General features: G+C 43.6%; 1 protein-coding gene across 1 annotated transcript; it reads left to right on the top strand.

Moving 5' to 3' along the window:
- The first annotated feature begins 4187 nt into the window (after positions 1 to 4187).
- Positions 4188 to 25219, top strand: LOC311112033 (follistatin-related protein 1-like). Its single transcript, XM_084155001.1, has 12 exons — positions 4188 to 4293; positions 4416 to 4472; positions 17627 to 17728; positions 17969 to 18098; positions 18352 to 18387; positions 18759 to 18889; positions 19583 to 19701; positions 21329 to 21441; positions 23450 to 23560; positions 23964 to 24064; positions 25055 to 25126; positions 25205 to 25219. Exons 1-11 carry the CDS (start codon positions 4291 to 4293, stop codon positions 25094 to 25096), a joined length of 945 nt encoding a protein of 314 aa, XP_084011127.1. The 5' UTR covers positions 4188 to 4290; the 3' UTR covers positions 25097 to 25126; positions 25205 to 25219.
- Positions 25220 to 27426: the final 2207 nt, after the last annotated feature.

Raw genomic sequence — 27426 nt, 5'->3', positions numbered from 1 at the left:
CTAAGATCCTTACCCCCTTGCAACAGATGTGGGATAAACACACACACACACGCACATACTGTCACGATCGTCTAATGAGGGAGACCAAGGCGCAGCGTTGCGAGTGAACATATTCTATTTATTTAAATGCTCACACGAACAAAACAATAAACAACGAATGCGTGACGTCTATGGTTCAACACGAACACACACGAACAAAATCCCACAACCCGAAAGAAAAACAGACAGATTAAATATGGCTCCCAATCAGAGACAACCAGCCGACAGCTGACACTCGTTGCCTCTGATTGGGAGTCACACCGGCAAACATAGAAAATAGACAACCTAGAACACCCACCAAAGAAACAGAAAACATAGAATGAACACACCCTGGCTCAACATAATGAGTCCCCGAGCCAGGGTGTGACAGTACCCCCCCCTAAAGGCGCGGACTGCGACCGCGCCTAAATACGAGCAAAAACAGGGGAGGGCTGGGTGGGCATTCCTCCTCGGCGGCGGCTCCGGCTCCGGGCTTGATCCCCACTTCCTCTCCAACCCCCCAAAGTACCCCTGGTCCTGTCTAGCCCCGCTGGCCGGAGCCGGACTGACGACACGCGCCCCTGGCTTGGTGCGTGGAACAGGAACGGACCGGACCGGGCTGACGATACACACCCCTGGCTTGGTGCGTGGAGCAGGAATGGACCGGAATGGGCTGGCGACGCGCACCACAGACTTGGTGCGGAGAGCAGGAACGAGCCGGACAGGGCTGACGAAACGCACCACAGACTTGGTGCGGTGAACAGGCATGGGCCGTGCCGGACTGACGACGCACACCACTGGCTTGGTGTGGGAAGCAGGAGCGGGCCGAGCCGGGCTGGCGACGCGCACCACAGACTTGGTGCGGAGAGCAGGAACGGGCCGGACCGGGCTGGCGACGCGTACCACAGGTTTGGTGCAGGGAGCAGGAACAGGCCGGGCCGGGCTGGCGACGCGCACCACAGACTCGATGCGGGAAGCAGGAACAGGCCGGGCCGGGCTGACGACACGCACCACAGGCTCGATGCGAGGAACAGGAACAGGCCGGACTGTACTGGGGACACACACCACTGGCCCTACGCAGGGATCAGGAACGGGCCGGACCGGACTGGTAACACACCCCAGTACCTCTCGCCGTGCCTCCACACTTTCCCTCTCCTCTGTGACCAGTGGCCCCCTTAACCTGGCGGCCTCCTCTTCACACCCGCTGGACCGCTCCATCGCGGCCTCCTGCTGCCCCGTCGTCCACGTCGTGAGCCCCCCCCTAAAAATTTTCTGGGGTTCTCTCCTCCCCGTGGACCAGGCCTCCCTAGCTCTCGCCAGACTCTCGATCCATTGCTTCATAGACCAGCCTCTCTCCTCTTCACTTAGCGTGGCCCAGCCGAAACTCCTACTCCCCTGATCCAAGGTCCTTCCTCTCTCCTCTTCACGCTGCTTGGTCTGGTTTAGGTGGGATTTTCTGTCACGATTGTCTAATGAGGGAGACCAAGGCGCAGCGTTGCGAGTGAACATATTCTATTTATTTAAATGCTCACACGAACAAAACAATAAACAACGAATGCGTGACGTCTATGGTTCAACACGAACACACACGAACAAAATCCCACAACCCGAAAGAAAAACAGACAGATTAAATATGGCTCCCAATCAGAGACAACCAGCCGACAGCTGACACTCGTTGCCTCTGATTGGGAGTCACACCGGCAAACATAGAAAATAGACAACCTAGAACACCCACCAAAGAAACAGAAAACATAGAATGAACACACCCTGGCTCAACATAATGAGTCCCCGAGCCAGGGTGTGACACATACTCTAACACACTCAACCCCTTTCCTCCACAATCAACCATAAGATCAGATGCTCAACGGTTATTATATCCCAGAGCCCAACTCAAGAAAGGACCTGATTTACGAATGCATATACAGTTACAGCTGTTTGAGAAAGCATGCAAGATTGAGCAAAAATTAACATGAGATTTGATTAATCTATTTCAAGTCCTAGGTTATGTAGATCAGATCCACCCTCTTCCCTTGAGACACAAACACTCTGGTCCCCCGTTGTAACCATTTTCCCAAGCATCTCCGTGCAGTCAGACCTTTGATTATTTTGTGCCACCAGGGCCACAATAATATGCTCTGATTGTCCGAGTGTGACCCCCTCCCCATGGGTTACTGCAGCCAGTGTTGCCAGCACTGCCACTACCTGGGTGGGGGTACTCACAGCAGGGCCATAAAACAGATGGGGACTTCTCTTTGGTGTATGGGTCGTTCAGGTGGGTGTCTAGGATATAGGGTTGGGGATCGTTCCATCATGATAGGACAATAAAAAAATTGATTAGATGTATACTTTATTTTAAAATGAATATCCCTCATCTGCACAAAATTGCTCCTGTCTTTCTCAAGTTCATGTTTTCTAGTTTTCCCGGTTTTGACCATTCTGCCTGCCCTGACCCTGAGCCTGCCTGCCGTTCTGTACCTTGTGACACTGCCTTGGAATACTGACCTCTGCCTGCCCTGACCCTGAGCCTGCCTGACGTTCTGTACCTTTTGGACTCTGATCTGGATTACTGACCTCTGCCTGCCCTTGACCTTTGGTTTACCTGCCCCCTGTTTTCTTAATAAACTTTTGTTACTTCGACACTATTTGCATCTGGGTCTTCTCCTGAAACATGATAATTAGACACAACAGTTCCCTGCCGTCTGCCTCCCTCTCTCTGATGCCCACCTCTTTGACGGGGCCCCATGCCCACCTATTTGACGGGGCCCATGCTCACCTTTTTGACCGGGCCCATACCCACCTCTCTGACACACCCTTTTATATGGTGACCAATTGTGGTTACCACTATGTGAAATCAATTAGCAATAACAAGTAGTCATTATGTATGGTTATCACGTATCATACATGCAATTTAGATGTTTATACTTTACAAACACACATTTTGTTTCTGTAGTTCTCAAAATCCATATATAGTAGACAAACCAGTTTAAAATCTATAGGTTTACCAAACGGTTAAGTGATTAACCACAAAGCACAGTTGGATTAAGTGATGAGAAGAGAATCATATGAAAAGTATTGTGAGCATTGCATTGTGAAAGGCAATTACTTTATATGAACGGTATTTCTAGATTAAACACATAGGTTTGGTGAAAACGTTTCTATTGAAAGTTAATATTCATGTTTGGACACACATGATTACCATAATTTGTTCCAATTTGTTGATTTCCAAAATAAACATGAATTTGGGAGAAAAAAATATTGGAAGTTCTTATTTGAGTTGCTAGTAGTAGGAATTTAAGGTGCCATTTTTTTGTACAAGAAGAGAGTTAAAGGGATATATTTTTAAATACAGTTCATGTCATTTTTACAGTAATAAATCGTTTTGAAATAGCACATTCTTTATTTTCTTTCTTTTACATTTTGTTGTATATGTGTGCATTCCACTAAATCAATAAATCTATAAAATTTGATTTAAGGTCCATATCATTTACATGTCAGGTATGCTACTGTACTGTACTACTACGGTAGGTGTTAGAACTTGTCGGCAGAGGGCGGTGCTGCATTCTTTATACCCCAAGAGGGACAAACTGATACCTGCATGCGAAGCCATAGCAGTGGGCAGCACTTTGCAAGTTTGATCAACTATTAAGATATGAAAAGTTTTGATTCCATGTGGAATAGCACTTTTTTTTTTTTACTTATTAGTATGGATATCCTTACTGGGGGCAGCAGGTAGCTTAGTGGTTAAGAGCGTTGTGCCAGTAACCGAAAGGTCGCTGGTTCTAATCCCCGAGCCGACTAGGTGAAAAATCTGTCGATGTGCCCTTGAGCAAGGCACTTAACCCTACTTGCTCCTGTAAGTCGCTCTGGATAAGAGCGTCTGCTAAATGACTAAAATAAAAATGTAATATCCATTGATATGATTAGCCTATGAAACTTTTTTTAAAGATAACAATTTGGGGGAATTCTCCTGCATAGAAAATGCATCTAGGCTAGACCTACACAGTAAGTGAACTAAGAAACCATGGGATGGCACATGTATTTTTGGATAACATTCTGTTTTTAATGAACTCTCTCCCGGTCATCTGTCCATCCTTGAGCACTTCACTTCTTGCTGCAGTTTCTCAGTCCAACTTCGAGTGCCTCGAGCGCTATTGGCCAAGTCACAGAAGGGGGGGACAGACGGGGGAAATTCCTCCGTGGTGCTCAAATTTCCCCAATCAAATTTTCCTCACCTCCTTTGTCCGGGTCGGAACACAGCCGTATCCCGCTAACATGGTACGTTTTAGGGAAAAAGGAAGACGTCTTTGATTTCATAAATACTTACGTTTCTTCAGTTTTGCTATGTTTTGACTGTCTGGCTGTCACTGAAGCAAATGTCTCATTTGTGTTCTCCGCAGATGTTTCGAAGTGTAATTTTATTTCTACTCGTCGCAGTCGTTTGCTGTCATGCCGAGGTAAATGCTTTTTATTATTTAGATTAAAACATATATATATATATATACGATCTAGAGGACGATTCGTCTTGACAAACAAATGTTTACCTTTTTTTCAAAAGTTTATTTCTAAAATGATTTGCCTATTGTACATAATATAACAGTAACGTGCTTGTCTGATTGGTCAGTTTAACTTGGGACAGTCTGATGTGTGGACGTTTTTATATGAATAACTAAACACAGTAATTTAGAGAAGACAAAGAGTTCAGAAAAAGAAGAGGTGGAGCCTTGCACATCTGTCCAGCTTCAAATATGTAATGTCTACATTCACTAAACCAGTGCCTTTGAGTACATGTTGTGTGTACAGTATGTGCCAATGAAACAGCAGCATATTCTAATTAGCTCCAAACCATAAGTATCAATTAATCATCTTTACCGTACAGACTTGATTTGTAATATATTTTGGAGAACATTGGAAGATAATTAATGTGCTGTCTGCCTGCCGTTTACATCAAGCAAATCCTGTTCACTGCTGTTGAATGTACTTCACTTCAGCATTGGCCTTTATTTTTTAATTTTTGGGGGGTTGTTCACCCCTGTTTCCAGTAAACTACTTCTGATTGGTTGCCATGCAGGAACAGTGGTTCACAGTTGTTTGTAGAGCCGCCACTTTGGTCATTGACCACCAGTGTAGTATTGTTGACTTGTTGGTGGCTCTGGCTAGGTTTATGGCGTTTGTCTTGTTAATTAACTGGTTGTGTGCTGTGGTGGCCAGAGAGGTGATTGATGGTCCCAGAGAAAATAGACCAATATAACAGACAATTGGGAAAGCCAATGAGGATAATTTTTTGTCGCACCTCAAACACAGACACACACAAGCACTGCAGATAGACAAGCATCCACGCACACACACATGCACAAACGTAGGCACGCACACACACACACACACACACACACACACACACACACACACACACACACACACACACACACACACACACACACACACACACACACACACACACACACAATGCCAGTGCCCTGCAATGACACAATCCAGGTGTTTTCTTACTATGTATTTGTGTGCGTTTGTTTATCCTCTTTACCTGTTTAACCAGCTGTGAAATACCCAGCTTGGCAGCTCTTAGGTGTTGATAAACACAGATGACAGATGTGTCACTCTTTTCAGCTACAGCCCTGGGGCCACATCTTCTATATTTGTATGAATGTGTGTCTATGTCCTCATCTAGCTGCACATGTACACTGAGTCAGAGAACATGCCCTAGACCTCCACATCCGAAGACTTGCAGTCATGACAAGGAAGAAAGTGGTTGTTGTGTTTAATCCATTTGCTCTATCTGTCTGGATTTTCCAGTTGTTGGTCTAGATTTCTAAAGGTTTATTTCAAAGCCAGCCTCCTTTCCTACCTGTTTCACTCCAGATTATACTGTGGTTGACAGGCGTGTGGTGCAGTGCCCTCATGCCCTCACTTGTGGCACCACTTCAGAGCTATCCTCAATGCCCTCAGTGGAAACGCTTGTTTGCTCTCCTACACAGAGGAGGAGGAAAGGTTGATGTTATTCACTGTGTTTTATGTTAGTTTAAGGTTTCCCCCTCTCTGTCTTTCTCTTTTGTCTCTGCCTTTTTTCCCCCACTCTCTCCCTGGCATGTTTCCCAGATTCATGGAGTGAGAGAAAGAAAGGGAGAGAGAGGGAGAAGGAGAGAGAGGGGGAAAACCAGCCAATTTCTAGCCCTATTAGGGGGGCAATTAGTCTCAAACTGTGGTCTGGATGACTGAAGCTGTTGCCTGGATGGCTGATAAGGAACATAGCACGAATGAGTGCATAACCGCCAACTGATAAACACAACCTTGTAGTGTAGAAAGGCTATTTACAGCAAGGTTGTCTTGTATTAACACAATGGTCTATAACTGTTTATAACTGTTCATGGCAGTTTATAAAATGTGCTAGCTTGGCCTTACTCAAGAGTGTGTGATTGGAACAGTGCTCTGCTCAAGAATGCATGTCTTGTCCTAGAGTGTGTCTCCGTCTCCTCCTCCTCTAAACATCTGTCAGCCATTAGCTCACCCTCTCCGCCTGCACAGAGCAACACAGGAACAAGCCCGTTCTGCCATGACACCACTCAGCACCAGCCAAGACTATCCAGGGAGAGAGGGAGGGAGAGGAGTTATAGACAGAAAAAGAAGAGTTTGAGACAGGAGGGAGGAAGAAAGTGGGTGAGAGAGAGAGTGGGATGAACAAGTGAGAAACAAGAATGGGAGAGTGAGATATAGGCGAGTGAGAGTTAGTTGAGAGACTAGCCGGGGAGAGAGGGTGGGAGGACGAGGGAGAGGAAGGGAGAAGAGGGGAGCTATACACAGTTAGGGGGAGAGGAGTTTGAGACAGAGGAGGGAGGAAGGGAGCGGTTGGGAAGTAGAGGGATGTAGAGATGAGAAACAAGAGTGGGAGAGTGAGAGAAAAGAGAGTTAATGTAGAGAGGATGACAGTTGGAAGATGTGCGAGAGGGGTAGAGAGAGAGAATGCGTTGGCATTTGGTAGTCTCTCTCTGCTGCTCGCTCTTCTTGCCGAGCCCTTCACTGACGGTTACTCAGTCCATTCAGCTCCTACACCTCATTGTCTTCCCATTCACACGCCACCCTCCGTCAGCTCAATACACAACCACAAGATTCCCAAGGATTTATGGAAGATGTTATATACAAGGCTTTTTGGTGGGTGGGAGAAGCACTGTAACGGCATTCCATTCACCCAGCACGAGAACGGACTTGAAACAATAAGGCTATAGGCTGATTAGGCTGTTAGAGCCTGCCTTTTTGCTCATGACATCACCTTGGCATTCATTGGTTCAAACAGCCGTTAGGAACGAGACGCTCTATCTAAACCAATCACTTTTAATACAGTGAATGAATGAATGAGTGAATTTGTCATAGACCATCAAATAATGAATGAGAGCCTGTGGAATGCCTATTCATAACCTCCCCAAGATCTCATTAATGAAAGCTTTTAATACATAATGCATGATGCAAATGCATCTACCAATATTCTAATTTAAATGCATGGAATTCTTTAAAGAGAATAAGTTCTACAGCAGCAGCTAGGATACTGCAAATTCAGCCGAAACTTCCAAGAAGATCTATGAAGAGAACTGGAAAAGAGGGAGAATCAGAAAGGGCGTTTTCAAATAGAATTTGTACCTGAAGTTTTTGAACACGGACCGAGTTCTCAGTGCTCAGGTTGAATGTGTGAGTGGAGGAAAAGGCTGTGAGTTCTTGGGTTAGAAAGCTGGCCTTTTTGGATGCTAGCCGAGGCGTGAGAGAGCCTATGAGGAATTCACTGCCCCCCTTAACGCCCTCTTAGCTCTTTAAAGCTTAATTTGAAACTTGTGTTTTTGTCCGAGCAAGACGCTCTGACGAAATGTTCAGAGAATCCATGTTTTTATTTATTTATGCAAGCATACTGCTTGTTGGGAATGCAAAATAAAACAAGAAGTAGAATAAAAATAATTGCCAGCTTTAGAAACAACTGGAATTCATGACATAATGAAAGATGTATGCATTGACTCAATTCACTTTGTCAGGTACCATTTTAGGGGCGTATAGCGGCTATTATTAGTTCCTATTGACTTGCCTGACGCCTGATTCAAGGTCTAAAACTGAAAGTTCAACAAGTCACACTTGTCAAAGAATCACTTTGTGCTAGTGTCTTCTAATCCCGTCTCTGTCTCGTAAGTAGTGAGCACGAAACCTGTGGTCAAGCAGCTGCTTCTTCCCGAAGAAGTCTCATAAAGACTAAGTTTACAAAGTTTCCCTCCCAGCTAGGACACCTCAGGCCAGATGTCCGCTTACAAACCAGGGCCACACAGGGTCACCTCCTCCATGATCAGAGCCCTCTGACCCCCCCCATTGTGGAAGTCTAGTGGCCCCCCACCTCCCTCACCCTCCCAACAGCAGCTTACTTCCCAACATGATGATGGTGTCACACACAGCTCAGACCCTTGTGCGTGCATGTGTATTAGGTGATACAATATTATTACGATATGTATTGCGATTCTTACAATTCTAGATGTATTGCAATTCGATACTGTGTTTTTATTTGCGATTCGGTGTTCCAAACATATTGCTCACCATCTGCTGCAGACAAGAGACAGCCATGTTAAAATGAGTTTTGATCAGTCATGGAAATAAAAGTGCTGAAAACAAATGGGCTCTCTATTTAAAAAGAAGATGGAGAACAAGCTATGAAGGAAAAATACTGGAGTTTTGGTGCATATACAGCAGACTAGCACAAAAACAATATTGCAATGTTGTTAAAACGATAAGATATGATATATCGTCAAAAATAATATCTCAATATGTAATTGTATCTTTTTTCCCCCCATCACTAATGTGTATGTGCGCTCATGCATGGGTGCGAGCATGCCAGAGCGTGAGGGCGTTTGTTTGTTTGTGTGTGTGTGCGTGTGTGTGCGTTTGTTTGCGTGCACGCGTGTGTGTGTGTGTAGGCTAAGCAGCAGGAGCTGGGCTGTGCAAGTGCTAAATGGGTCAACACAGCTGGAGCGAGCAGCCATGGCCCTGGAAGTAAGAGGGTTTGTCTGGGTGAGCAGTCCCCCGAATCAGGCCTTTGACCTGGGCAGGAATGCCTGGTATGTGGGGTGAGCTCTTTCAATTGGGCCTAACCTGGGTCATTGACTGTAATAGATAAAAGAATGCTGTTCACTTTAGACACTCTTTAGACACACTTATTAAGGCACAACTTGCCTGATTGTTATTGGTTTGTGTATGTAGTTTATACTAAAATTGTGATGCTATGTAGATGGATCAGGCAAGTTTGAAGTTGTTCTGCAAATACATGTAGTTCAAGTTCTGTACTGTATGGAACGTAATTGCTGGAAAAAGTACCCAATTGTCATACTTGAGTAAAAGTAAAGATACCTTAATAAATGACTCAAGTAAAAGTGAAAGTCACCCAGTAAAATAGTACTTGATTAAAAGTTTAAAAGTATTTGGTTTTAAGTATACTTAAGTATCAAAAGTAAATGTAATTGCTAAAATATACTTAAGTATCAAAATTAAAAGTAAAAGTATAAATCATTTAAAATTCCTTATATTATGCAAACCAGACGGCACAATGTTCTTGTTTTTTATTTATTTACGGATTTGGCTACCATGGCTATGCCCCCATTGGATGACAATGCCCCCATCCACGGGGCACTAGTGGTCACTGAATGGTTTGAAGAGCATGAAAACGATGTAAACCATATGCCATGGCCGTCTCAGTCACCATATCTAAACCCAATTGAACACTTATGGGAGATTCTGAAGTGGCGCCTGAGACAACAAAACACCAAATGATGGAATTTCTCGTGGAAGAATGGTGTCAAATCCCTCCAATAGAGTTCCAGACACTTCTAGAATCTATGCCAAGGTGCTTTGAAGCTGTTCTGGCTCGTGGTAGACCACCGCCCTATTAAGACACTATGTTGGTGCGCCTGCTGGCTGACCCCGGTCGTCAGGTGAACGTGTTTCCTCCGACACATTGGTGCAGCTGGCTTCCGGGTTAAGCGGGCGGGTGGTAAGAAGCGCGGTTTGGCGGGTCATGTTTCGGAGGATGCATGACTTGCCCTTCGCCTCCTGAGCCCGTTGGGGAGTTGCAGCGATGAGAAATTGGGGAGAAAAAAAAGACACTATGTTGGTGCTTCCTTTATTTTGGCAATTACCTGTACATTCTCTCTGCAGGGAGACAAGAGGCCCTTCTTTGCTGTTTGTCCTTCTGTTTAGATGTATAAGGCTCCCTTCCCCAATAGCCACAGACAGCCTTACATGAGACAGGGCTACGGTACAAAAACAACATTTCGATGATTTCTTTGTCTGCTTGCAAAGGACTAATGTGACTCATATGTTCAGTTCACTCTGGGCCCAGTGATTTGGGTCTTTGTGAGTTATGAAGTATAGACATTACACACGCTCCTCTCCTGGAAAGCACTTTAGAGTTAAAGGTCTCAGCAGTCAGCCAGCTGGTAAGATTAGTCATAGACTATAATCAGCCTCTACAGCCTTTTTACTGGCTTTCAAAGAGAAATATGACATTGGCAATTACAATTTATGTAAAGCCATTTGAAGCTTTGATGACAAAGGACCTTGAAGTTACACCTAAGATGTGACTTTGGTTTGTCATTGAACAGTATCTTTTCATTACTCATCCAAAGTAGTCCATGCAAACACGCACACGCACGCACGCATTCACACACACACACACACATACACACACACACACACACACACACACACACACACACACACACACACACACAACAGAAAGGAGAGAGTATTTTCTTCCCATCTTAATGACCTAATTACAGTTATAGCTTATTATAACTCAAACCTTAACATCGTTTTTTGTTGTTGTGTGTGACCTCTCTTTGTTTTAGAAAATATTTATTTGCCAAATAGGACGATGAAAGTGACACTTCCTTTGTTTGAATCGAAGGAAACCATGTTTGTTTGTTTTTGGGAATAGGTCTGTTTCTTGTCTACAACTGGGTGCTGGAAGGTTTCTCCAAACTGAACACTCACTGTTGTGTAGAATAGTGTACTCATTGTGTTTTGCTCACAGTCTGTCCACACTTCCTGTGTTTGAGTCCTACTGGTCTCTAGTAGCTCTCTGTGTTGCTGGTATGAACCTCACAGAAACTTAGTGTTGACCTTATAGTTCATTCTGTCTGTAAAATGCCATTATCCAATATAAATCCAATAAATTGACCGTTGGTTGTCTGACAATGCATAGTCATTAGTCATAGTTTAGTGTAAGTGGTGGTCATCCCCACTACAGCACCTCCCAAGTGATAATTCAATCATGGAGTCTTAGTCTTGGCACTGGTTTGAATATTTACCACGGTTGGAGAACACAGTTGCTCTCCCCACACTGTGGAGTGACCAGACCAGGCCAATGTTTGCTGTCTGTCTCTCTGCTAAAGTAATCACTGTTCCCTGTGTGTTCTTCCTGCTCTCTTCTAGGCCTCTCCCTCCAAAAGACCCAAAGCGGCTGTGAAAAAAAGAGCAGAAACAGTTATCCCTGTAGCCATTTTAACATCTTCCCCTGAGGCCCCTCAGAACGTGCTGGTGGAGCCAGAAGCCATGTAGGCAGTGTTGTGTAGAATTGTGTACCCGTTATGTTTTGCTCACAGTCCATTCACACTCACTTCCTGTGTTTGAGCCATATGGGCAAAGATTGTGGATAAATGAAGATAGTTCACTCAGGCTGTTTACCATAGACACCAATGCAATAGCAGCTGTGTCTGGTCTAGTTAGTTCAGTGACTTTCATTGAACCCCAAAAAAAAACCAGCGAGTGGGGTGTCTCACGTCCTCTTCCGTCTCTGCTATGGGTCTCCAGTAGCTCTCTGGATACACCAGAGAGGAAGAGGCGATGTGAGAGAATTTACTCTGGCCAAAATCTGTCCACGAAAATAATACCAAGAAGTGAGGGATTTTGGTATGTAGGTCAATGAGAGAGTGTCGAATTTGGGGTAAACCGGAGTTAAGTTATACTCAGATAAGTAGGTCATTTAGAAACGAGGTTCCTTGGAGAACAGATGGAAGGCTCTCTCCCCAGCTGATTGGTTCTTCTAACCCTATTAAAGCCATGATTGGTTTGGTATGCCCCTGACTTAGTTATTTTTTTGTAAACATGTTTTTTTTTACAGTGTCTTCACTTTGCGCTATAAAAGAAAGGATTGGATGGGAGAGTCACAGGTTGGACATGCTCCCAAATTCCTCATCTTGGCTCTGCAGGGGAATGTTTGCGCCCTCGTTTCCCTGAAGAGTCTTTCTTCTTGTTGTCTTCCACTCACGCTATCCACCTCCCTCTGGGCACACAGAGAGAGGAGTCAGTCCAGACCAGACGCTCCAGCTGAGAATGCAAATCTGTGTGTGTGTTCAAGTGTGTACAGCTCCTCTGTTAGACAGCTCGAAGATGGAAGTATTTTCCCCATCAGCTCTTGGCCTGTGGACCGACCCTGCCATAAGTCTTCACATGGACTAATGAAAATAAACGCCTGAGACAGGGGGTCTCGACCTGACCTGCATATCGTACAGTGTGTGTGTGTGTCTGTGCGCGCATGCGTGCATGTGTGTGTCAGACCTAGGTTCAAATAGTACTCAAAATCATTTCAAATGCTGGGCTTGATTGGGCTTGCTGGGCGGCGCACAATTGGCCCAGCGTCGTCTAGGGTAGGGGAGGGAATGGCCGGCAGGGATGTAGCTCAGTTGGTAGAGCATGGCGTTTGTGACTTTTCTGTCGACTTATCTTTTTGTCTGTGAAAATCTCAACACACATGCCAGCCAAGCAGTGACATACCAGCAGATACTTATGATTGTTGCTAATAATTTCCTGGAATACTTAAGTAGGGCTGTGTGGCCGGGCAGGCAGGTCAACGGTGAGAGGTCGGAAGTCACTAGGCTCAGGCAGCTGATGCTCTCTGACCTCCCGTCATGCCATCTGTGACAACAGGCTGCAGTCTGTACATGAACCCCCTCATATATGCATAGAAAACATAATAACAACATATTAGTGCCATGCAGATTCCAACATGAAGGTATTGTATTGTGGTATACTGGAAGAATAGAGGGTATCCCATTCACCATCCTGACCCACTACTCTTTTGTGATGGAAGTTAGACCTCTTGGCTTCATAGCAGTCTTGTTCATTCTCTGTTTACTTCATCTCAGGGCTGTTCAAAGGACCACCAAATGTTGGATTCTCGTAGATTGATTGATGTTTTCCTGAATGGAAGGCCCTTTCTGGACAATGCTGTAGTGTGTCACTCAATGTTTTCTATTTGTTTGGAGGAATTTCCTGTTGTCTTCGTAACAGCAGAGCCTTGTGGGAAACAGTTGACCCGTAAAGGAATAAATCCCTGTCAAATAGACATTCCTCTGCCTCCTCTGCGTGTGTGTGTCCTTACAAGCATAGTAAAACAAGGAAAATATGGACAAGTGGGGACATTTTGTCCAACCCCACACGGAAAAATGATATTTTAGGCTTAAGGGTTAAGGTTACAATTAAGGCTTGGGTTAGAATTAGGGTTTAGGGTTAGGAGTTAGGGGTTTGGGGTTTGGGGTTAAGGTTAGGGTTAGGTTAAGTGTTTGGAGTTAGGGAAAATAGGATTTTGAACAGGAATCAATTGTTTGGTCCCACAAGGATAGTAAAACAAACGTGTGTGTGTGTGTGTGTGTGTGTTTGTGTGTGTGTGTATACAGTGAGGGAAAAAAGTATTTGATCCCCTGCTGATTTTGTACATTTGCCCACTGACAAATAAATTATCAGTTATAATTTTAATGGTAGGTTTATTTGAACAGTGAGAGACAGAATAACAACAAAAAAATCCAGAAAAACGCATGTAATAAAAGTTACCCAGTCCCTCCTGCAGCAAAGCACCCCCACAGCATGATGCTGCTTCACGGTTGGGATGGTGTTCTTCGGCTTGCAAGCCACCCCCTTTTTCCTCCAAACATAACAATGGTCATTATGGCCAAACAGTTCTATTTTTGTTTCATCAGACCAGAGGACATTTCTCCAAAAGTGCGATCTTTGTCTCCATGTGCAGTTGCAAACCGTAGACTGGCTTTTTTATGGCGGTTTTGGAACTTTGGCTTCTTCCTTGCTGAGTGGCCTTTCAGGCTATGTTGATATAGGACTCATTTTACTGTGGATATAGATAATTTTGTACCTGTTTCCTCCAGCATCTTCACAAGGTCCTTGTTCTGGGATTGATTTGCACTTTTCGCACCAAAGTATGTTCTAGGAGACAGAACGCGTCTCCTTCCTGAGCGGTATGACGACTGCGTGGTCCTATGGTGTTTATACTTGCGTACTACTGTTTGTACAGATGAACGTGGTACCTTCAGGCGTTTGGAAATTGCTCCCAAGGATGAACCAGACTTGTGGAGGTCTACAATTGTTTTCTGAGGTCTTGATTTTCCCATGATGTCAAGCAAAGAGGCACTGAGTTTGAAGGTAGGCCTTGAAATACATGCACAGGTACACCTCCAATTGACTCAAATGATGTCAGTTAGCCTATCAGAAGCTTCTAAATGTATGACATCATTTTCTGGAATTTTCCAAGCTGTTTAAAGGCACGGTCAATTTAGTGTATGTAAACTTCTGACCCACTGGAATTGTGATACAGTGAATTATAAGTGAAATAATCTGTCTGTAAACAATTGTTGGAAAAATTACTTGTGTCATGCACAAAGTAGATGTCCTAACCGACATGCCAAAACTATAGTTTATTAACAAGAAATTTGTGGAGTGTTTGAAAAACGAGTTTTAATGACTCCAACCTAAGTGTATGAAAACTTCCGACTTCAACTGTATGTGTGTGTTTGTGTTTGTGTTCTTTAGTCATCTGGACACTCCATGACATATTGGTCCAGTGTCTGTCTGTCTACCATCTGCCCTATAAAAGTGTGGGTGTCTTTTGTCTGACTGTGTTGGCTGAGAGAACATGTGTCGCCATGTGTGTGTGAGGACATTTTCTAAAACATTGTTATGCTAAAGTCACTGTGGCTTAGTGACCCTCGCTGTGAATGAAAGGTCACAGGTCAACGGGCTGTTCAGACTTCCATCTGGAACTGGGGGTCTGGATAGCAGTCTGGAAGATTTAGATAGCAGACAAAAGGGCAACACACTTCTCTCGCTCTCTCTTTCGTTCTCTCTCTCTCTTTCTCTCTCTGTGTGTTGGTGTGGATGTGTTTGGGTTTGAGTGTAAAACAAATATATATATTGAAATAACATGTAGTGTTTCTTAAAATGTAACATATGTCAAGACATCTAAAACAGAATGTAATGTTATGCACATTAGAAAACCCAACCACTAGGAAGTGAAGGGCATATCGCCATCTAGTGACTGCCTTCATGAAAGCATACTCTATCTATCTATCTATCTATCTATCTATCTATCTATCTACAGTTGAAGTCGGAAGTTTACATACACCTTAGCCAAATACATTTAAACTCAGTTTTTCACAATTCCTGACATTTAAACCTAGTAAAAATTATCTGTCTTTGGTCAGTTAGGATCACCACTTTATTTTAAGAATGTGAAATGTCAGAATAATAGTAGAGAGAATGATTTATTTCAGCTATTATTCCTTTCATCACATTCCCAGTGGGTCAGAAGTTTACATACAATCAATTAGTATTTGGTAGCATTGCCTTTAAATTGTTTAACTTGGGTCAAACGTTTCAGGTAGCCTTCCACAAGCTTCCCACAATAAGTTGGGTGAATTTTGGCCCATTCCTCCTGACAGAGCTGGTGTAACTGAGTCAGGTTTGTAGGCCTCCTTGCTCGCACACACTTTTTCACTTCTGCCCACAAATGTTCTATAGGATTGAGGTCAGGGCTTTGTGATGGCCACTCCAATACCTTGACTTTGTTGTCCTTAAGCCATTTTGCCACAACTTTGGAAGTATGCTTGGGGTCATTGTCCATTTGGAAGACCCATTTGCGACCAAGCTTTAACTTCCTGACTGATGTCTTGAGATGTTGCTTCAATATATCCACATCATTTTCCTTCCTCATGATGCCATCTATTTTGTGAAGTGCACCAGTCCCTCCTGCAGCAAAGCACCCCCACAGCATGATGCTGCCACCCCCGTGCTTCACGGTTGGGATGGTGTTCTTCGGCTTGCAAGCCACCCCCTTTTTCCTCCAAACATAACAATGGTCATTATGGCCAAACAGTTCTATTTTTGTTTCATAAGACCAGAGGACATTTCTCCAAAAAGTGCAATCTTTGTCCCCATGTGCAGTTGCAAACCGTAGTCTGGCTTTTTTATGGCGGTTTTGGAGCACTGGCTTCTTCCTTGCTGAGCGGCCTTTCTGGGTTTGTCGATATAGGACTCATTTTATTGTGGATATAGATACTTTTGTACCTGTTTCCTCCAGCATCTTCACAAGGTCCTTTGCTGTTGTTCTGGGATTGATTTGCACTTTTCGCACCAAAGTACGTTCATCTCTAGGAGACAGAACGCGTCTCCTTCCTGAGCGGTATGATGGCTGCGTGGTCCCATGGTGTTTATACTTGCGTACTATTGTTTGTACAGATGAATGTGGTACCTTCAGGCGTTTGGAAATTGCTCCCAAGGATGAACCAGACTTGTGGAGGTCTACAATTGTTTTCTGAGGTCTTGATTTTCCCATGATGTCAAGCAAAGAGGCACTGAGTTTGAAGGTAGGCCTTGAAATACATCCACAGGTACACCTCAAATTGACTCAAATTATGTCAATTAGCCTATCAGAAGCTTCTAAATTTATGACATCATTTTCTGGAATTTTCCAAGCTGTTTAAAGGCACAGTCAACTTAGTGTATGTATACTTCTGACCCACTGGAATTGTGATACAGTGAATTATAAGTGAAATAATCTGTCTGTAAACAATTGTTGGAAAAATTACTTGTGTCATGCACAAAGTAGATGTCCTAACCGACTTGCCAAAACTATAGTTTGTTAACAAGACATATGTGGAGTGGTTGAAAAACGAGTTTTAATGACTCCAACATAAGTGTATGCAAACTTCCGACTTCAACTGTATGTTATAAGCTAGTGAGCAAAATGTAAAATGTGGTCACTTGTGATCACAATAGAAAATTATCCATGTCAATACATGATATTATGTTATTGATTTAATTGTGCAGAATTTACAGTTACAATGTTATCTGACTCAGCCAAGTAGACCAGGTTCCGGTAAAATCACCTCTTTTTCTAAATCTAACATTACTCAAGAATTGTATAATAATGCATATTGCTCAAATAAACCTACAATTACTTCATTCCGGTCTATTTTTGTACTTGTAAATCTAGCTACTTTAGTCAACACTAGATGGCGATGGTCACCTTCAATGAGATCGCTCTGTTGTTTATGGCGGCAGTAAGAAGGACCCTTTCCTATTACTTATTACTGTTCATTCTTATGAATTTCCTTAGTATTTCCTTGTATCTTTCTGATGGTGTTGATTAGAAGAATGGATGTAATCTCTATTTCTTTGCAGGAGAAGATGTTCGTCATTGGAATTTATATAGGAGATGTTCATACATCATCACACAAGTAGAAGGCATCAGACATAGAATCTCCCATGTCTTCTGTGTCTCTGCCTATAGGAGGGGAAGAGCAAGTCCAAGGTGTGTGCCAATGTGTTCTGTGGGGCTGGCAGGGAGTGTGCTGTGACAGAGAAAGGGGAACCTTCCTGCCTGTGCATCGAGGTGAGTTTTAGCGTATACACACACACACACGCATGCACACACACATTCACACACACACATTCCTGAAAAAGACCAAATGTCTCACAGCTCAGAGTGAAAACGGGTGTGCTCTCTCTCTCTCTCTCTCTCTCTCTCTCTCTCTCTCTCTCTCTCTCTCTCTCTCTCTCTCTCTCTCTCTCTCTCTCTCTCTCTCTCTCTCTCTCTCTCTCTCTCTCTCTCTCTCTCTCTCTCTGTCCTCAGCAATGCAAACCTCATAAGCGCTCTGTGTGTGGCAGTAACAGTAAGACCTACCGCAACCACTGTGAGCTCCACCGTGACGCCTGCCTGACCGGCCTCAAGGTCCAGGTGGACCACGACGGACACTGTGAAGGTAGGGGACACTGAAAAGAATCCCCAGGTTGTGTAAGGCATAGAAATAGAATTACTAAAATGGACAAAGCCCCTCAGACCATGCACATTTCAAACTCAATATAGCTACCGGTCCTCCCATCACAGAGCATTACCTTGAATGGGAAAGTCTGTTCTGGGAATTCTATTTCTGAGGTCCAAGGAACATTCTGCAATAAAGAGGAGATTAAGCGAATCGTTTGCAGTTGTTTTGACTGTGTTATGATTTCTTTCAGAGACAAAGACAGACAAAGCTGTTGCTGCTAGCCCAAGTAAGTATACTGCTCAAGGTCATGGGGCCCATTGTCTCAGAGAGGTTAAAGAATAATTGATTAATAATAGCAGTATGTTCATTTTATGCTATCCTTGCATGCACTGTGGAAGATACACTGTTGGATATTCCTTTACACTTTCAAACAACAGCTATGCGCTCAAGGGAAACACACAGACACACACACTCACACTCACACCCAGCCCCCCCAACACACACACACACACAAACACAAACACACACACACAAACAGCAGTACTCTCACATACTTAGTTCCAGTAAAAACACACTGTAAATATTAGCGAGTCTGTATAATCATTCAGTTGTCTGCAGTACTGACCCTCTCCACTCTCTCCCTCTCTGCCTGTGTAGTCGTGTGCTACCTGGCCAACAGGAACGAGCTGCGCAGCCGGGTCATCCAGTGGCTGCAGAATGAGGTGGTCCCTGACGGCTGGTTCGCCAAGGGCTCCAACTTCTCTGACATCCTGCTCAAGTACTTCAAGGTAGGTCGGACTAGTGTGTGTTTGTGGGGTTGGGTGGGTGGGTGGTAGGTGTGTGTGTGTGTGGAGACATAATACTTTCATAGTTTAACTACTGCTGTAAAATAATGGAAAACTGCAGGGAAAAGTACCGAACAGCTTATTAAAGTGGAATGGAGTATTTATTTCTAAATGGTCCTGTCCTAGAAAGTCCTCCGCTGTCCTCATCTTAATAAAATGGCTAAGATTACAATCCGTTAGCATTTATGGCAAACCTAATGACTCTGGAAGCAGCAGAATGAAACATTTCACTTGCAGCAGCTCTACTGAGACAGAATATGTTGAAAGTTCACTGAGTTCTCCCCCTCTGTCCATTAGTTATTTATTTTGTTCTGTGGGCCAAGAGACACAGCATAGAAAAGGCCCCACAGCAAGCACAGACTGTTTAACATTCTTCCCACTGCCCAGCACTTGAACACATAACAGCAGTTATGCAACAGCTCTCGTACACTGGTCCCCCAAAGAATCAAGATCATCTCCCCCTGTTTGCCTGTGTGGTTAACACTTCACACAGAAAGCCCATATTAGAGCTCTGATGGTCGTCTCCACCATTTATTTTCATACTCAATAAAGCAAAAATAATCATACTAAAGAGTGGTGGAATTCCACTCTCCTCATAGGCTCAAAATGAAAATGTATGAATTAATATTCCTACAGGACTACGACAATGGAGACTCCCAGCTGGACTCCACTGAGTTCCTTAAATTCCTCCAGCACAACGAAACAGCCATCAACATTACCTCATATGCTGACGAGGAGAACAACCGCCTGCTCAGGTGAGACTCAACCACTTGCCCAGAGTCAGTAGCACACAGCTGTCAATCATCACAGACCAGCTCAGATGACCTCCACCCACTGTTCGATACTCAGTGAGCCCAAATAATAATCGGGTAACACTTCACTTAAAGCCTGCAGGTGTAATGCATTCTGAGGCATTGGTAATGCATTGCAAGTCATGAGCATGTATGACCCGATTATTATCTTATAATCATGTCATGATGATCCTGACTAAATACCAGCCATTTTGATGTTTATACATATAATGCCAAGTGTTACTTACTGATATTTGCATAGTGCAGTCCATCAAATTCTGTAGAATTCAGTTGTTCAGTTGTTGCCCTAATCAAAGTGTTAATTAAACTGTTAGGTTCTTATTGTCTAATCTCACCCTGCTGCACCTTTGCAGCCATGGTGAGTGTTCTGTAGATTACTACAGTTTTGACTGTATGTAATCATCAAATAATGTAATTGATAAGACTAGGATGAGTGATGTAGATTTGTTATATCACAGTTGTTTACATGGTGACCTCGAGACAGGGTGTACAGGGGCGGGGGTGGGGTAGGGGGATGGGCAATTTGGGGGGGGGCTGAAAGTGCTGTTTTGGCAGTTCTGCCATGTTGAGTTGGCTTGTTTTGATGGGAAGTGGTGGTGGGTCGGGGTGGGAATGGGGCTGGGGCTCAGTGGCACCACACTGGCTGTCCCGTGGGACCATACCCCTCTCCCATGCATCATGGGTCTGGGCACGGGCGCAGAGACCGACACAGGGATTTGGGCAGTATCAACTCTCATTCATGTGTGGAATCTTCCCTCCCAATGTGTGTCGGCTGGCTATCTGGGGTCATCTGTGAGATAGGCCAGAGTTAAAGGGCAACTGGACTGGCATTAGCCTGATCCCAGATCTGTTTGTGCTGTCTTGCCAACTCCTATGGTCATTGTCATTCCAACGTTTTAGTTTCAAAAGACGCCAAAAACAAAATAGTGAGGCATGGCTTGGTTTAGGCATGGTTTGGTTTAGGCCCAGTCTAAGGAACATTGAGGAACATTGGCAGTGCATTCGGAAAGTATTCAGACCCCTTCCGGTTTTCCACATTTTGTTACGTTATTCTAAAATTGATTAAATTCATTTTGTTCCTCATCAATCTACACACAATGCCCCATAATGACAAAGCAAAAACAGTTTTTTTTTAAAATTTCTGCTAATGTATTAAAAATAAAAAACGGAAATACCTTTGAACGGGGTATGGTAGTAGGTGCCAGGCGCACCTGAACTGCAACGCTGCTGGGTTTTTCAATGCTCAACAGTTTCACGTATGTATCAAGAATGGTCCATCACCCAAAGGACATCCAGCCAATTTTACACAACTGTGGGAAGCATTGGAGTCAACATGGGCCAGCAACCATGTGGAACGCATTCGACACCTTGTAGATTCCATGCCCTGACAACTTGAGGCTGTTCTGAGAGCAAAAGGGGCTGGGTTGCAACTCAGTAATGTTTTGTCAACTCAGTGTATATGCTTTAGCTCCAGTGAAATGGTAGTAACAGTAGTCTATTTTGCTGTATTTCCCTCCTGTGTCTTATTGGCCCTATTGTTAATGCCCGCACCTCTCCTGTTGGTCTCTAGAAGCCTGTGTGTGGATGCCCTCATCGAGCTCTCAGATGAGAACACGGACTGGAAGTTGAGCTTTGATGAGTTCCTAAACTGCTTCAAGCCTGGCTTCAACCCACCAGAGAGAAGTAAGACTTACACCATATACAGTATCTTCCTGTTATGTTTTTTTATGTCCAATGTTCAATCCCTACGTTTTTTAAAATGTGATTTGATTATTAGACCATTTTAAAAACACACAAAAAAAGACACGTTAATAAATAAAATACTTTTACCAAATCAAATATGCAGTGCATTCAGAAAGTATTCAGACCCCTTTACTTTTTCCACATTTTGATACGTTACAGCCTTATTCTAAAATGGATTCAATTGTTTTCCCCCCCTCATCAATCTACACACAATACCCCATAATGACAAAGCAAAAACAGGTTTTTAGAAATTTAGGAAATATTACATTTACATAAGTATTCAGACCCTTACTCAGTAATTTGTTGAAGTACCTTTGTCAGCGATTACAACATAGAGTCTTCTTGAGTATGACGCTACAAGCTTGGCACACATGTATTTGGGGAGTTTCTCCCATTCTTCTCTGCAGATCCTCTCAAGCTCTGTCAGGTTGGATTATTTTCAGGTCTCTCCAGAGATGTTCAATCGGGTTCAGGTCCGGGCTCTGGCTGGGCCACTCAAGGACATTCAGAAGCCACACCTGCGTTGTCTTGGCTGTGTGCTTAGGGTCGTTGTCCTGTTGGAAGGTGAACCTTTGCCCCAGTCTGAGGTCCTGAGCGCCCTCAAAGCTCATCACTAAGATAAGGACCCTGGGACTAAACACCTCTCTCTGCAACTGGATCCTGGACTTCTTGACGGGCCGCCCCAAGGTGGTAAGGGTAGGTAACAACACATCTGCCATGCTGATCCTCAACACGGGGGCCCCTCAGGGGTGCGTGCTCAGTCCCCTCCTGTACTCACTGTTCATACATGACTGCATGGCCAGGCACGACTCCAACACCATCATTAAGTTTGACGACGACACAACAGTGGTAGGCCTGACCACCGACAACGATGAGACAGCCTATAGGGAGGAGGTCAGAGACCTGGCCGTGTGGTGCCAGGATAACAACCTCTCCCTCAACGTCATCAAGACAAAGGAGATGATTGTGGACTACAGGAAAAGGAGGACAGAGCACGCCCCCATTGTCATCGACGGGGCTGTAGTGGAGCAGGTTGAGAGCTTCAAGTTCCTTGGTGTCCACATCACCAACAAACTATCATGGTCCAAACACACCAAGACAGTCGTGAAGAGGTCACGACAAAGCCTATTCCCCCTCAGGAAACTGAAAAGATTTGGCATGGGTCCTCAGATCCTCAAAAAGTTCTACAGCTGCACAATCGAGAGCATCCTGACTGGTTGCATCACTGCCTGGTATGGCAACTGCTCAGCCTCCGACCGCAAGGCACTACAAGGTAGTGCGTACAGCCCAGTACATCGCTGGGGCCAGGCTTCCTGCCATCCAGGACCTCAGGTGGACCAGGTGGTGTCAGAGGAAGGCCCTAAAAATTGTCCAGCCACCCTAGTCATAGACTGTTCTCTCTGCTACCGCACGGCAAGCAGTACCAGAGCGCCAAGTCTAGGTCCAAAAGGCTTCTTAACAGCTTCTACCGCCAAGCCATAAGACTCCTGAACAGCTAATCAAATGCCTACCCGGACTATTTGCATTGCCCCACCCCCCACCCCACCCCCTCTTTTACGCTGCAGCTACTCTCTGTTTATTATCTATGCATAGTCACTTTAACTCTACCTACATGTCCATATTACCTCAATTACCTCGACTAACCTGTGTCCCCGCACACTGACTCTGTACCGGTACCCCCTGTATATAGCCTCGCTACTGTTATTTTACTGCTGCTCTTTAATTATTTGTTATTTTTACTTTTATTTATCTATTTTTTAATTAACACTTATTTTTCTTAAAACTGCTTTGTTGGTTAAAGGCTTGTAAGTAAGCATTTCACTGTAAGGACTACACCTGTTGTATTTGGCGCGCGTGACAAATACAATTTGATTTGATTTGATTTGAGACTGCTTCATTTCCTGTGATGTCCATTGACTTCCTGTTATCCACTTCTTGCTTCCTGTAGAGTGTGCCCTGGAGGATGAGACCTATGAGGACGGGGCAGAGACTCAGGTGGAGTGTAACCGCTGTGTCTGTGCCTGTGGGAACTGGGTCTGCACAGCTGTGACCTGCGAAGGTGAGACTAGCTGTCACACACCTGCCCTTATAGTAGGCCCTTACTTATCTGTGTCATAGTGTGTGGGGATTTTGCTCTAATTATATTCTTTCTCTCTCTCTCTTTCTCTCTCTCTCTGTCTCTCTCTCTCTCTCTGTCTCTCTCTCTCTGTCTGTCTCTCTGTCTCTCTCTGTCTGTCTGTCTCTCTCTCTCTCTCTCTCTCTCTCTCTCTCTGTCTGTCTGTCTGTCTGTCTGTCTGTCTGTCTCTCTCTCTCTCTCTCTCTCTCTCTCTCTCTCTCTCTCTCTCTCTCTCTCTCTCTCTCTCTCTCTCTCTCTCTCTCTCTCTCTCTCACTCTCTCACTCTCTCACTCTCTCACTCTCTCACTCTCTGACTCTCTCTCTCTCTATTCCTCCCTCCCTGCAGGCACAAAAAAGGTGCCTGCTGTGGAGAAGACTGAAGGTGCTGACCAGGAGATGACAGAGGAGGAGTGGACACGGAGAGTGGCTGAGCTCAACAAACATCAGGTTAGTTTGACACCATGAACAGCACATGAGGTTTCACTGCTACTGGTTAAAGGGGCAATCTGCAGTTGCTACATCCATTTTTGAACGTATAATTTAATGATATGTACCCATTGATTCTTAAAGAGTATAACTTGTAAATGCCTCATGAACTTAGTTCAACTGTCGCACTCCATCCAAACCCAAAATATAAGCTTGTTTTACTCCAATGTTTGTAAGCAAAGTAAATGTAAACAAACATTGTATAGCCCCAAAACATTGTTAAAACTATAATTTTGATATCATGGATGGTCAGTCCTTACATCCATAGCTCTGTCTATGAATTTGAGAGTGGTTATAGTACATTTCTCCAGGCCATCCCTCAGTTTTTAACCGAAACACTAAAGAAGTGTTATTGTTTCAATTGTGGATTGCCCCTTTAAGGAACAGTATAGGTCAATGAGGCTGTGTACTTATACAACAAACACACCTGTACTTAGAACTTTATGAGTCCATTACTGTAATAATCAGGGCCTATATTTGGCATAGTTTACATGCCCATGCTGCTAGGTGTGTCTCACTTTTTGGCTGCATCTTTACTGTACATCAGACCTGGGTTTTGCTTTCTTTTTAATAATAGTAGCATTTGATTGAGCCTGACTGGGGTGCAGAAGAGCAGTGTTTGCACATTTGGGACTATTCCATTGGTTCCATTGTGTCAGGCAAGCTCAATCAAGAGCAGTTAATGTAATTGAAAGGGGAAAAACTATATGAACCCATACTATGTGGTCCTCAGTAGCTCAGCTGGTAGAGCACGGCGCTTGTAACGCCAAGGTAGTGGGTTCGATCCCCGGGACCACCCATACACAAAACTTTTTTTTTATGCACGCATGACTGTAAGTCGCTTTGGATAAAAGCGTCTGCTAAATGGCATATTATTATTATATACACTGTGTACCATAACGGTACTTGTACTACAGTAGCCAATAATCCTGATCCTTTAACTCCTGTTAGGAAACTGTGGAGAAGATGAAAGTGAGCACTAAGGACATCTAAGGAAGAGAGAGAGAGAGAGAGAGAGAGAGAGAGAGAGAGAGAGAGAGAGAGAGAGAGAGAGAGAGAGAGAGAGAGAGAGAGAGAGAGAGAGAGAGAGAGAGAGAGAGAAGCCCTCCTTCAGTCCCACCATCAACAATCTCTATCTGGCTGAAGCTTTGGAGCTTGTACTGTCGTTAAAGAAATGCATCACTATCGTTTTTATTTTTATATTTTACAATGTTCATTATTATGATTTTTTAAAAACTGTACCAATGTATATTATAATATTATTGTGTAGAGGGGAGACTAGTTGAATTGTGTGTACCTACAGACACTACTGTTATCCTATTTGAGTAACACTCCCAAGCCTTGGCAAGAATCCCCATCACCTAGTGGTGGGTTGATCATTTCATTATTTTTAGTTGATTTGTTGTTTTCGTTGTTGTTTCTGTCAGTCAAATTAGCTCATCTGTAGAAAAGACAAGAGTTTGTGACTTGGAGCTATAAAGAAAGCACAAGTTGTAAATAACGACTTTTAGCAGAAAATTACTTCACAGTTGCCACGTCACATACCAACCACATCACAGAGGATTGAGATAAGCAATTCAGCAAGAAAGTCTTATCAAATGCATTGACCTTACAGGGTGCTATTCCAGACACCTGGGTATTATATAGGGCCAGTAAATCATATCAAAGATGAACACATGGCTGAATTGTAAATGTTTCCTGAATGCCATTATAAATTCATCAACAGTGTGATTACACTTGCCTGTCAGTGTTACTACTCATATCATATATACAGTAAAACCCATTGACCCATAATATCTGATGGTGCCAGGGTTCAATCTGTTAGGAATAGGAAAATGAGGAAGGTCCGCACTCAGTCTTTGCAGTGAAAGACAATAATATTTATTCCATCTCTATTTTCTGGTCTATGCACCAACAATATAACAAGAATCTATGATTAGATGTGTGCAGGGTTTCCTCCTTTTTCAAGGTAAAGTGATGATGCTAGGGTTCAATCTGTAGGCTACATGTCTGCACTGATGAGGTAATGTTGTCCATCTATTTACAAATGGCTTTTCTATCATGGGGTTGTAGATGTATTACTCCATACAATGAATCTAATGCCAAAACACTAGCCTGGATACTGAATTGGATTGTGAAGTGAAACTGAAGAATTCAGTATGGATCCAGGCTACCAAAACACATATATGGTGCTTGTTTGAATCACTGTAGTGACAGTACTATATTGCTAGGAGAGTTTGTGATAACGTTTGTGTCTCCTTCTCAAAACCAGCAATAAAGTTGATCAATTCTAGAATGTTCGGGGTAAAATATTTCAAGGATGCTGCAGACATGGACTGACTAGAAAAATATGTTGATGGAGTGGATGAAATGTAGTTTTGGATTTGTAATGAACAGGATAATAGTATTTGATAATACAAGTGCTATGGGTCCCTCCTACTAGTTTGAAATACACAATTGTCTGGTCCGTCTGAGACATACATCATCTGTGCATGCTTTGCCAACATTACTGCAATTAATTTGATCGTTGATGTTTCTTTTGGAAGCTGATGCATGTCGGTCTCTCAGGATATAGGTGCTTTGATTGGATGACTTTGTTCGGCACAAGGATTGGGAAAAACTGCCAAAACAACCTCTAAAAGACATTTTAGATGGCATTACTGAAACCAAAGTTCAAATGCAAGTACAGTATGTGTAGTAACTTTTAGAAACTTGAGCTTTCCTTTCTTTGTTTAGAACTGTCTATGTCCTGTATGTCTATTTTTGACTTCAATGTCTTTATAATGTGTGGTATTCAGTGCCTTAAATGTTCACTAAGACCTATGGGACATCCTGCTGTCATTCTCTTAGAGCAATGGCTGTCACTATGAAACCATGTATGGTCTAATTGAAGTTAAAAACCTGTGTTTCTTTTCATTGTTATGTGTTATTGTCTCAATTTTAGAATAATACCAGCTCACTTTGTTCACTGTTACAGTAGACTTTTAGTAAAACATTTACTCCCTGTTGATTATTAAGACTACTGTACTGTCAAAAAGGTATGCAAGCTTTATACATGTCAATAAATACATTTAATAGACCTACTGAAATGGTTATGCAAATTGTTATTGTTACACATTTGACTGAATGTGTGTGTGTGCCTGCATGCGTGTGTTCATTGGATACTTAAGCAATAAGGCACGAGGGGGTGTGGTATATGGCCAACATACCACGGCAAAGTGCTGTTCTTAAGCAAGTGACTGGATACATCGGAGTGCCTGGATACAGCCCTTTGCAGTGGTATATTGGCCATATACCACAAACCCCAGAGGTGCCTTATTGCT

This window comes from Coregonus lavaretus, assembly GCF_964263955.1.
Source record: "Coregonus lavaretus genome assembly, chromosome: 38".
In the NCBI taxonomy this organism is placed as follows: domain Eukaryota; kingdom Metazoa; phylum Chordata; class Actinopteri; order Salmoniformes; family Salmonidae; genus Coregonus; species Coregonus lavaretus.
This window is presented reverse-complemented; position numbering and strand designations above follow the sequence as displayed.

What these genes read in the sequence shown, in the direction of transcription:
- LOC311112033 (XM_084155001.1), top strand. An exon ending in TCGTTTGCTGTCATGCCGAG is followed by an intron (nt 4,473 to 17,626) that starts GTAAATGCTTTT and finishes CTCTGCCTATAG; the next exon opens with GAGGGGAAGAGCAAGTCCAA. An exon ending in GAGAACAACCGCCTGCTCAG is followed by an intron (nt 19,702 to 21,328) that starts GTGAGACTCAAC and finishes GTTGGTCTCTAG; the next exon opens with AAGCCTGTGTGTGGATGCCC.